This window comes from Populus trichocarpa, chromosome 10, assembly GCF_000002775.5.
Source record: "Populus trichocarpa isolate Nisqually-1 chromosome 10, P.trichocarpa_v4.1, whole genome shotgun sequence".
Lineage (NCBI taxonomy): Eukaryota > Viridiplantae > Streptophyta > Magnoliopsida > Malpighiales > Salicaceae > Populus > Populus trichocarpa.
The window spans coordinates 16640302-16653279 of NC_037294.2; the positions used below are offsets into that span (position 1 = coordinate 16640302).

General features: G+C 35.5%; 1 protein-coding gene and 1 pseudogene across 1 annotated transcript; one reads left to right on the forward strand and one right to left on the reverse strand.

Moving 5' to 3' along the window:
* LOC7481601 (putative SNAP25 homologous protein SNAP30) lies at positions 1 to 3379 on the forward strand (annotated as a pseudogene).
* A 235-nt stretch (positions 3380 to 3614) lies between these two features.
* On the reverse strand, positions 3615 to 6834 carry LOC7492891 (probable inactive purple acid phosphatase 2). Its single transcript, XM_002316063.4, has 2 exons — positions 6008 to 6834; positions 3615 to 5199 (listed from the first exon to the last, which is right to left on the reverse strand). The coding sequence occupies exons 1-2, from the start codon at positions 6695 to 6697 to the stop codon at positions 3946 to 3948; spliced, it is 1944 nt and encodes a 647-aa protein (XP_002316099.4). The 5' UTR covers positions 6698 to 6834; the 3' UTR covers positions 3615 to 3945.
* Positions 6835 to 12978: the final 6144 nt, after the last annotated feature.

The following is a 12978-nucleotide window of genomic DNA, read 5'->3' on the forward strand; positions in this document are numbered from 1 at the left end:
GAGGACAAAGGAATCGCAACGGTCTGAAAATTCGTAAGGGGAACTTATATAACATAAGTACTCTTCTTCCATTTCCATGGGGACGAGATTTCAGATAAGAGAGGGAGAAAGAAGAGCCTTTCTTGTTTTTCGCGGCGCCTCCCATCTGCTTGATTTTTTCAAACACAGACAGATAGACAGAGAATATTGCTAAAAAATTATCTCCCTTCCTTGTATTACTTGTATCAGAAGGAGTTTAATAAACAAACCTCCCTCTGATTCTCATCCTCTGGCACTGGTCTTCTGCGTGAAACCTTTCTTGGCAATCGCCCAAGAATTATAATATCTCCTCTCATTCTTTCATTCGGGTCTCAGGTACCCATTCTTTTATTGCTTTCCCTTTTTTAGTTCTAGTGATTTTGTTTTGAATTTCCATTTATCTTGCATTTCTTTAAAACAAGATTTTTTTATTTCTTTTTCCTTCGTTGTTTGATTCTTATGCTTTTCTTCGTGATATCTTCTTATTGAAAATATGACTCAATTGTCTGGATAAGATGGAAAGACCAGGAATTTACTATTTTGTATTCGTTGGAACGGTAATTTTCACTCTTCTGGGCCAAATTCCGTTGTGCGTTTCATTAATTTGGCTTCTCTTTTTGCTGTTGTTCAAGACCCGAGATAACCAGAAGGAGCAGTTGGGATCCGTTCATGTTTGTTTAACTTTAATGTCTTCCGAAATGCAGCTTACAGTTTCTGGTTCTCTCTCGTTTTTCTCATCTACTTGTGTCAATTGGAGTTGTGTTAGTAATTAATTTCTGGATTTTTCTAATGTTTGTGTTCGTCTTGAGATTTAATAAAAATGGTTGGAAAATCACCTGTTAGCATCATGAAGCATTTATTTCGTTAAGGAAAGAAAATGGAAAGGAAGAAAAATCTTAGTTGTCATTGCAGCTGATTGGCATTGTTTATGTTTAGGTGCCAGAATTGAAGTTTCACGCAGACTCTATTGTTCTCTTTTCCTGGTTTTGCACTCCCAACCAAGCAAGTCTTCAATTGATGTGTTCAGTCTTTGCTCATACTCAAAATGTTTGGATTTGGGAAATCACCTGCGAATAATAAAGCTACCAAGCAAAGTTCAGTGAACCCTCCAGCCTCTTCTACCTCTAACCCTTTTGATTCAGATGATGAATCCAATGCCAAGCAAACACTTCATCTCGGAAAACGAGCTTCTTCCGAGTCCATGCTTAATGTTCTCGATAATGCTTTCGATGATAAAGACAGATACAAGAATGATTTCCGTGACTCGGGAGGGCTAGAAAACCAAAGCGTTCAAGAACTGGAGAAATACGCTGCCTACAAGGCTGAGGAGACAACAAACAGTGTTAATAACTGCCTCAGGATTGCTGAGGACATCAAACAAGATGCTACAAGGACTCTAGATAGTAGATATGCTGCATGCTCAGGGTGAACAAATCACCAGGACCCATAACATGGCTGTTGATATGGATAAGGATCTCAGTAAGGTAAGCTCAATGTGTTGTTATGAAATCATTTTCCGTACGCATTGCTCGAGGCGGAAAACCGATTTTTGTTCTATTAAAAAGAATGGTGAGAAGATGATGATAATACTGAAATTCTAGTCTTTATTATCTTCAGAGTTCAGGCTTGGTTCATTTTGGCTGATTTTGCTCTTTGAATATAAATAAATCCATCAGCCTAGGGATCAGCACTCAACAAATTTCCATGTTCTCTGACTCGCTGCAATAGCAATCCGTAGTGCATCATGTTAGGTTGAGCAATTTGTATGTTTAAGTCATCAACAGGGCCTTTTCCTATATGCCTCTACGAAGATAAATCTGTTTCGGTTGAATTTGATAACACCACCAAGGATTTTTCCAAACAAATCTCCATGCAATTATTGAGCATATGCTTGAAAGGAAAAACACAGTCTTGGAATGCAACACTTTTTCTATGCCCCTAACCAGATATGCTTGGCGTTTGGTCCATGCTATTATGAGAGAAAATTTATGTTGGCATCAGTTCGATTCAATAACTTGGTTGAAGTCTCTGTTTTCTCTCTGAGATGTGAGAATTTATTTAGAAAGAAAGCAAACCATGATGCTATGCTGCGTACCTAAGGCTTAGTATTAAAATTCTATAAGGATAATGTCATTTTATTTCAACTGTCTGCCTGGCAAGAGAACCCTCAACAGGGAAAAAAAAATGTAGTTGCTAAAGAAGGGAACTTTTTATTTTGCTTGAACGTTCAAAACATACACATTACCTTATAATGGATTACCCTCGAAGAGCATACTGATTACCCTCGAAGAGCATACTGATTACCCTCGAAGAGCATATCTGATTGTTTTAAAAATACCTTTTTTTCCCTTTGATTCCTTTGGGTCTTGTTACTGGGATTCCTTCCACAGACATATTATTACTGTCAGGGATAACTTCTAATGATTTTATACTGCTATTGTCAGGGAGAGAAGCTCTTAAACAATCTCGGGGGCATCTTCTCTAAGCCTTGGAAGCCAAAGAAGACCCGGGACATAACAGAACCTTTGATCACAGCAGGTTTCCATCATCACTGGTTTGTTTCATTTTATAAAAATCGTTGCCTTGAACATAAGCTTATGTTCTTCTATGATCTGCTTTACTGGCTACAGATAAACCATCCAAAGTAAACCAATACAGCAAAGGAGAAAGAGAATAGCTGGGATTAGCTCCTAAAGGACGTTCAGCTATTACAACACCTCCTCCTGAACCAACAAATGCCCTGCAGGAAGTTGAGGTTAGTGTACTTCACTGGTGATTAGAACTTGGGAGAATAAAAGTGTGGTGTAATGTTGAGATTTATGCATATATGGGTGTGCTGATACCAGGTAGAGAAGGCAAAGCAAGATGATGCGCTTTCAGATTTAAGCAACATCTTGGGTGATTTAAAAGGCACGGCAGTTGATATGGGAAGTGAACTTGACAGGTCAGTTTGATGTCACTCGTAATTGAAAAAGTAAAATGTTTTGGGGCATTAAAAGTTCATTATCAACATTTTTTGCTTCTCTTCCAAGAATATTTCTCATTATCAACCTTGAAAAGCAAAATTTTATGTGAGCAAAGCTACTAGTTGATCTAACCAATGTCACTAACGCAGGCAAAATAAGGCCCTTGATCACCTTGGTGATGATGTGGATGAGCTGAACTCTCGAGTGAAAGGAGCTAATCAACGTACACGTCATTTGCTTGGGAAGTGAAACACTGGGCAGCCTGTATCACCTTCAGCATAACTGCTGTTTTAGCTGTTGCAACGGCATTCATTTGACATCTTGAAATCCCAGTTGTATTTAAAGAGAGCGTCTCTTTCAAGATATTGTTAATAAAAAGTTCTATTCTTTGTTTCTTCGGCATATAATTTATCCATATGATCTACTTCACAAACTCATAGGTAGGAGAAATGGGGTTACTGATCTTCTTCTGACCCGAAAATAGAACAGCAAAACTTCCCATGAAATTATGTCAGCTCTGTAGCGATTAGCTGTGAAATTCAGAATACGTGTTAGAAAGCACGGCCGGTAGAGCCCATTGTGTTACCTAACCTAAAAGGGAATGCAATTTATAAACACAACGCAATCGACTTTACAAACAGATTAGTTTTTGCTCCATCAAAACATGTTGCTACAAAAGCGTATGCTATCATACAATCCTTTTTAATGCTTTTATTCTCACAAAATACAGAACAAAGATTTAGTATTTAGTATTTACAGTATACAAGTACGATGAGGTAGTTTTTTTTGCAAACCTTATTAGACAAAAGTAGTAGGAGGCTTCATCTTCTCAGAAAACAATTAGAGAGGGCTTCATTTTAGCGCACCAGAAACTTTAACGACCCATTGCACACAAGCTCCAAAAATACGAGGAACCATGTCCTGCAAGTATAGCCCAGCATCATAATTTCCTCGTAATCTTTCATATATCCTCACTTTTCACAGGAGTCCAGCTGGCCTTGTTACCATTTTGCTTCCTGGAATGGGATGCGTAGCCAAGAATATAGCCCACAAAAGCCCCAAGGACAAGAACACTTGCCCCCTTGACATACCATGAGAACGTAGAATCAACCACCCCAATCCTGGCTCCAGCATCCACACTAATGCTGTCATCACCACTGAGAACTTCTCCAGATGCCAAAAACTCAACCATATCGTGCATCTTTCCATCATGGTTACCTACATAAGTAAGTGTTAGCTTCTCCTTTGTGGCAACCAATTTGGTGTACCCGAACTCCCCCCCACGGAACATAGACCTGGCTGGCTGTGGAAAAATTGGATCATTTGGGTGGTCTGATCTTGGCTCCCAGATGGGCTGCCAGTCTTGTCCTGCCATGCCAATCACAGCATGGACTGGAAATCCCTTCCAAGTGCTTCCGCAGATGAAGTTATTCACTGGACAAAACCTTTCGTATCTATGCACATGACCCCACAGTGCAAGGGTAACATTGTATTTCGTAAACAAAGGTTCCAAGTGCTCAAGCATTTTGTTCCTCATTGGGGCATCCCTGTTTTCATTGCTAGTAGTATACATTGGTCTGTGCCCTTGGACTACCACAAAAGGAGTCTTGCTCCGGTCAACTGATTCCAGATCTTGCTTTATAAAGTTATATTGGCTGCTCCCAGCAACAAAATTGGTCTCAGTTGATATGTACACAAAATGTACAGCCCCTGTGTCAAAAGAGTAGTAAAGGTTTCGGGTTGCAGGAGCACGGGTCCCAGTTGAGTCTGAAGAGTTCCCTGGCATGTTAAATTTAAGGCTGTAAGGAACCCCACATTCACCACCACCATCAGTTCCGTAAACTGCATTGGCCCAATCTGGTTTCCAGGGCTGTAAGGGCCAATCGTACTCATGATTACCAATGCACACATGGTATGGCACTTTGGAAGCAACAGGTTCCACTTGGGTAAAAAAATGGTCCCACAACCATGAGTACCCTCTTGCATAGCTGATATCTCCTATATGAGAAACAAAAGCATGCTTGTCACCAATAGCTTCTATGTCTCGGAGGATCCACTTCATGGTTGATATGCTTTCATCTTGTGTACGGATAAAGGTAGCATATGGTGTTGAAGTTCCCATGTCCCCAAACAGGAAGGCTATTGTTTCATCCGAGTCTCCATTCCGAGAGACAAAGCTCCTAGTTGTGCTCCAACCCTTAGAGTCGCTTCCAACCTGTTATCAAGATTTTCCAACTCAGATGGTGGGCAAGCTAGCTAATTGAAATTCATCAACTACAGTTGTTGCTGCAGTGAAGTTAGAAGTGTGTCATCTGGGTAAGAAGCAGATAATACTACCCGATTTATCCACTCATGTACATGACAAAGAGAAATCAGGTGAATACAGATCAAAGTGCAGCTGGTCATATGAAAAGAGCCAGCGAAAGCAGAATTTTACACTGTGGATGACCATGTAAACTATGATTGACTCCAGATTTGATAACTGATGTCAGAATGTTTCTCAAAACGTTATGTTGTTTGGCAGTCGGCGCAAAACAAGGAAAATGAAGTGCGATTGAAACAACTTGTCAAGCCAATAACATGTAGTTTAAAGAATGATATTCGTAGTAGAATGCAATCTACAATTAAATAGCAAGCGGAAGAAGAGGAAAATGCACATTAGAAAAGCAACCAAATTCCAATAATCAATCTTTCACTCAATTATCAATCTCGTGAAAAGCATGAGCCTGGCACATGCAGCAGAAAACTTTGCCTTTTTCCATCTAGCTTTCATCCCTAAAGGCATGGATGTATGTGATTTTGAAAATAGAAAAAGAAATTCTAACATGCTGCAAAACCAAGGCAGCTCCAGAAAAGCAACCACTAAACCGTGCAGCAAAACAAAATTGAACTCTTCCAAGCTAAATTATGGACTAAAATAATGGAAATGAGAAAAAACAAAAAAAAAAAAGGATATTTCTCATGCCTGAATTATAAATTATAAAGAAAAAAAGAGATTAAACATCAATTAAAAATTAGATTACCTGATAATAATACCTAACACCTTTCTTCAAATCCTTCATTACCCCATCATGGATCCAACCCGGATCTCTCCACCCAATACTCCCATTTGCCGGAGCATCACACATATCCTCCCTTTCGTACCTCACCACACGTGCCCCACTCACGTGACTCCACTCCCCGTCCCTCTCTCCCCACTTCACACTCCTCTCCTCTCCATCACCCACCACAAACATCACCCTCATCTCGTCCTCATCATCCGTATATGCCAAATGGATCTGCTCTGGCCCATGACCCGACTCGAACCCGACAACATCCGACTCCGCCAGAAAATGGGCCGTCCCAGGGAGGGGGTTGTGATCATGGTCATGGCGTTTGGGGTTGATTTCGGATTCGGTCCAGTGGAAGATCCGGAAAGAGTAATTGGAGCGGAGGTTGGTGATGGGCAAGGAAATGGAACCCGACCCGGATTGCCATGAAGGAGAGGAAGAAAGGAACTTGTAGCCAATGAAGTGGTCGTGAGGTGAGTCAGGAGGTGAATAGAGCCCGAGCCAGTCGAGTTTGGAAGGTGAATCAACGTTGGACCAGGAAATGGTTACTGTGTCACCGGATTTCTGGAGGGTTGTTGGAGTCACGGAGATGGTGACTTTGGAGAGGGAAGTTTGAGTGATGAGGGAGAGGAGGAGGAGGAGGAGGAGGATAGGGAGCTTCATCTTTTGTTCGTAATAATGAAGGCAAGGCAGAAGCAAGAAGGTGACTTTGATTAATGTTGTTGAGATCTGGAAAAGTGGAGGGAGGGGGTTCGCTTTTTTTCTTTATTTTGGAGATTAGATGGAAGGCAACTATCTTATTTTATATGTTTTGTTAAACAAAAATAGTAATAATCGAGTTCCCGTTTTTAAGTGCATGAATTTGGAAATTCGGTTTAAATTATGATTTTTTAAATTTAAAAAAAATTATTTAAAATAAAAAAAACTATATTTTTAAATTATTTAGATATGATTCTATTAAAAATAACTTTTAAAAAATAAAAAAAAATAATTTTAATATATTTTTAAATTAAAAACATTTTTAACCGCCACTGTTATTATAATTTTAAATATATTATTTTGTTTCCCGTCAATATTTTTATTTAAAAATATATATATATAAAGAATTTATTTTTAATATATTTTTATAATTTAAAAAATTTAAATTTAAATAAAAAAATAGATCAAATAAGTCATATTTACAGATATATATATATATATAAAGTCATTAATAATATTTAAAAATAAAGATATAAAAAGACAAACTCTCAAAAGTCTAGAAAGAGAAAAGGAAAGAAGCTAAGAGTACTGGGGGGCCTAACAGACTTTTGGAGTTCTATCAATATCAAGACGACAGTGAGCACGCTTCGCACATCGAAGGAATAAAGAGAATGGATGGTATCTGGATCTTTTAGAAACGTAAGAACCTCAGAAGGCCATGGCAGGATCTTGAAATAAAAAACAGAAGCAAGCATCCAAGAGCTAGCCCTCTCAAGATGGCAGGCAATAAGGCCACATTCCTCGTGATCTCATCAACCGTCATATATAAATTACAATGTCCTTGTTGTTCTGTAGATCCGAAGACCATGGCATTATCTGCAATGCCCGTCCGTGAAGAGATTGGAATTAGACTGCAAAGAATTTGTACTCTCAGCTACGGTCTCCACCTCTTCTTCTCTAATGGCACTCCCAGTTAATGTGCATAAAGTTTGAGTTCCGGATCCATGTGACCCCTCTCTCTCTCTCTCCCTCTCTCTCTCTCTCCATATATATATATAATCACGGAAATTGAATGATTATCAAATCAAACGGTTGAGGACATACGTGGTTCTTAGATTTACACACACCTTGTCCCCGGCCCTCGCAACTAACAGCCTGTTTTATATCGGAGCAAAAAAAAATTTAAAGTTTTTTTAAAAAAAATATATTAAAATTTTTTTTTTTATATAACATATCAAAATAATTAAAAAATAAAAAAAAATAAAAAAAAATTTATGAGCGTTTTTAAAATTCAAAAATAAACATGAGTTATTTTTAAAAACAAATTAAGGTGGAGAGAGGTGTAGCTTCCGTCGAGTAATTTGTCGATACTTGAAAAGGGAAACACAGACAAAAATGCTGCCAGAGTTAAGAAAAATCATAATATATGATACTGTGAAATCCTGTATTGGATTATCGGTCAACAGGAGTTTTAACTTTCCCCCGATTTTTTTTTAATATTGCAATTCACCCCAATTTAATTCGTTCATCATGAAAAAAACTTGTGTATTATATTTCAAGCTACAATTTCAACATAATGCAATGAGAGGTCTCAAAGCGATCCTGCAGCAAAATAGAGTACTATTAGCCATATTTATTAAACCCGATCCCATATTTTATATGGTTAGAAAACAAATCTTGAGTCAATTCAATAAAATTTTAAAACAAATATTTAAGATTTTAATAAAAATTAAAAAATAATTCATAAGTTATATATTGTAAATAATAAAGTTTAAGAGATTATTTCAAAAAGTTTTTTATTCTATATTGAAAATATATTATCTTCTTCTTTTAAGTTTAAGTATTTAAATCAAAAAGATTTCTTATTACATGTTAAAAAAACACAATTTTCTTCTTGTGAATATATATATATATATATATATATATATATATATATACTATTGTATTTTTAATCCCACATTAAAAAAATAAAACTTTTTTTTATTATTTATATAATAAGTTTTGATATAACTAGTAACTAAATTGAAATGGTGGTAAGCTTACATGTATAAGGTTGGGTCGAGTAAAATAAATCATTTAAATATTTTGTTTTTGCATGTAAAACAACAAAACTATGCTTTCTGGACCTTTTGCCTTCAATGATAATTTGTTTCTGGATCTTAAACTATTATCTTAGCTCACTCACAAAAAAATTGTTCAAACTCTAAAAAAATATGCGAGGCTGGGTGTTTGTAGATTAATTTTTTGGTTAGTTAAAAATGCGAGGCTAGGTATTCGTTGTTTAGCTTTTTGTTTTTTTATTTATATAAAAAATAATTAAAACAGTTTTTTGTCGGGCTGAGGCGGACCACCTTGGTCTTGGATTGACTTAATGGATCGCGAAAGTCTTTCTAGGCCAACTGCATGGATTGTTTAGATCCCGAGTTAACTTGTCAGGCATGATAACTATATTATTAGCTAGTTGGCGTATATATATATAAAGTGTAGTTATTAACAGTGTATTTGTTTGGGTATCAAGAATTGAACTAAAATTATTGCGGATCTCAGCAAAAATAGAATGTTGGTTAATGTTATAATAAATAATACAATAAAATTTCATGAAAAAAGAAAAAAAAAGATTAAATGGTATTTAATCAAACAACACAAAGGGCTGTTTAAAGAGAGCATTTGTTAATATATATAAAAATGCTATTATTTCATGGGGAAAAAAAATTCAATGATATCCAATAAAAAAAATACCAAATTATCTTTTAGTAATGGATTAAAGTGTAAAATGTAGAAAAATAAAATAAAGAATAAAAAAGTCCGAGTGCGCACGCAAACTTGTGTTGCCTCTTTGATTTTATATTTTTTTATCAAAGGGTAAATAATGTGTTGTTTGTAAATCAAGTTTCAAAGTCATTAGAGAGTTGCTGAAAACTTATGCCATGAGTTTATACTCGTGTTAAAAAATTTTGATTTTTAATTTAATTTTTACTCAAAAAAATATAAAGCTCAAATCTAGTATTTCAGACAGTAAAAATAACAAAGAATATTTTGGTGAAACAAATTAACACTAAAATCAATATTTTTATGGTCAAAATTAATATCAACTAAAATGTTTTTGCTCTCAAACCAAGAGCTAAAGAAAATAAAAATAAATAAAGTTTTGGATATAATTAAATTCTTGAAATATTGAGGAATTGAAAAGTTATCATTTAAAAAGAAAAAGGATGAAAGTGAACTTTTCACCCTAATTTTAAATTGCCACCCTTTTCTCTATTTTTTTCATCTTAATCCTTCATTTTTGAATTCTTCAATAAATTTGTTTAAATTGGCCATCAAATTGATCTTAAAATGGCGTAATTTAAAAAAAAACATGAATGGAAAAAAAAGGGTGGCAATTACAATGATTTGTGTTTCCGTGTTGAGTGGCATGGTAAACAATTTTTTCACCATGTCTTTTAGTATTTGTTTATTAAATAATTAATCATCAAATTAGATTAGTCAAATTCACTTAAAAAGAAATAAAGAAAAAAAATAGTTAACACCCAATTATTCAAATGAATTTAATATATTTGACATCAATTTAAAATATATTCGAACTCTTATTCCATTTACATCCCCCTCCCCCCTGTCTTTGATCATCCCTACAATCAATTAAGTGAATTTCTGGGCTCTATACCCTACAATATTTTCACATACATATATTCGTGACCAATTTGATGAGAAAGGTAATGCCGTCGACAAAAGTGGCCCCCTTTGTTCTTCGGCGAAATTATATTTGTTCATGTGTCTCATGCTTGGCATTAAAACCCCTTCTCTTCTATCCCCACCCTCCTTCCCTTTCTCATTTCTCTCCAAGCCATCTCTTCAACATTCGCCATCTCCTTTTGACCTCGATCTCTATCTCCCTTCCAACCATGAAGAACCCTCTTTCTTCAACAATTTCCTTTTCTAGTCAGTACCGCCTTCTAATCTTGACGCTACTCCTCTTCTTTGTCATATCAACAGCCACTAGAATCCCTAACTATGCTTCACTTGATACCTCTTCAAGAAACCACCGCGACAGCTTCAAGATTCAACGCTATTCTCCTAGTTCTTTCCCTCGTAAAAGTACTTCAAGTTATTGGTGCAATCAGTTTCAAAGAATGAAAGGGGGGCTACATCTCGGGCCGCCGCCACCACCACCACCACCTAGCGAGATTGATCCAATATACGGTGTAGAGAAGAGGCTAGTACCTTCTGGGCCTAACCCTCTTCATAATTGATCAGAGTTCTTGATTTTCATCGCCGTAACTATATATTTTAACCAGAACTGTCAATACCATCCCTTTCTCTTCATTATTAGCACTTGCTACTAAATATATATGGCCAACTTCTTCCTATATTTGGCCAATATCTTCCTCTTCCTTGAATTATAAATGATCTTTTCATTGCATTTCTTCCGGTCTTTCTTGGTCTCTACGTTATGCCCCTTCTCATGCCTGCCTTAATTATTTCTCGAGCATCCGATCGATCGATGGAATTCTTGGAAGGAGAGTTGATATGTTAATGGATATACAGTGACTAGCTACTATGCATGCAGAAAAGGATCAGCTATATATCTTTGCCGGCTTTCGGGTCTGTTACATAGCAAGGTCCGAGGAGACAATTAATATATATCATGAATTTACTGCTATTTTCACGCTTGTCTTTTATTATTAATTAGCTAGGTTGTGTTTTATGAGATGATGACTAGCTTGTAATGTGTAACGTGAGAGAGGGCAAACGATTTTTGGGACCGGGATTAAGCATCTTATACAAGCATGGAAATGGTCTACTTGTCATGACCGTACGTTTTAGCTGTGGATGAATTTTGGTGGAGCTGGTGGACTTCAAAAGAAACCCATGATCTGCATTAATTTGCAGCTGTACAAGAAAATGTCAATCAAGAAATATATAGAGGCCAAGAGAAAATTTGTCTTCTCCTAGAGCATTGTAGGTCTACGACCATCATCCTAATTAATATCGATGGTGCATAGTTAAGTAAGTTGATTAATCTAAGATCATATTTTGATAAAATGTCAAGTTTTGCTGTGTTCATTTTGTTTACGCTGTTGCCTTTCCTCTCCCTCCCTCCCTCCCTCCCTCCCTCCCTCTCCCAGATTTGTCATTGATGTATTCATGGTCAGTTTTCACCTGTTTTTGGATGACTACGCAAATCACCGATGAGCTATAGCTATCCAGATCTAGATAGCACTCTAATTGGGCAATGCTCCTCGGCCAGTTATATATATATATATTAAAATTATATAAAAAAGTACTAAACAAATATTTTTTTCAAAATAAATAAATTTTTAAAACACATCCCAACATGATAAAAAACGCAATATCAAATACCCTACATGAGTTGGCATTTGTTGGACAAAAAAGAAGCAGTAAATAGACAACGGTGCCAGTAAAATTTCTGAATTCAAATAGAAGTTCCGAGTCTTTAATGGGCGACCCAAAAACCTTGAAAATCAAATACACTTTCCATAGACAATTTTTTCTTTAAATAAACATAATAATGTCAGCTTGCAATTAAGTGATACTGACTGATATTTAGTTGATACGTGGACAGTTTTGGTTAAATTAATTAATGTTTCACTTGACTAATATTTAATGTTTCATTAATATTTAGTTGATAGGTGGACAGTTCTGGTTAAACTTTATTGATTTTTTAAATTTAAATTTTGAAATTAGTATTTAAAAAATCTATTAAACTTTTTAAAATATATCAAATTGATGTAAAAGTTAGCTTCAATATCATAAAAAAAAAAAAGTATCGGAGACTAGAAAATATCCTTATCATAGAAAAAAAATACCTTTATCTATTAAATATTCGATTGTTGAACAAATACTCATATAAATACTTTACTAAAACTCATATATAGCACTAGAAAATACCTTCGTGGAATTTTATTAATGGATCTTGAGTTCCATAACATGTCACTTGCCATTTTTATCTTTTATTTTTAAATAAAAACAGAAAAAATGATTTATTTCGAATTTTAAAAGTAAAACCAATATCATTTTACCACTTTTGAAAACCAATTGTCTAGTTTTTAAAAAGTTTTACACGTTAAATATTAATTAAAAAAAAATCAAGAACATCATGAGACTCATCATTGAATCTCATATTAAAATTATGATCATTGGGTAACTCGTGATTTTTTTGAAGTTTTTTTTGTTACTTACCATTTATATTTCACAACCTATCCACAATCTTTACTTTATGAAAG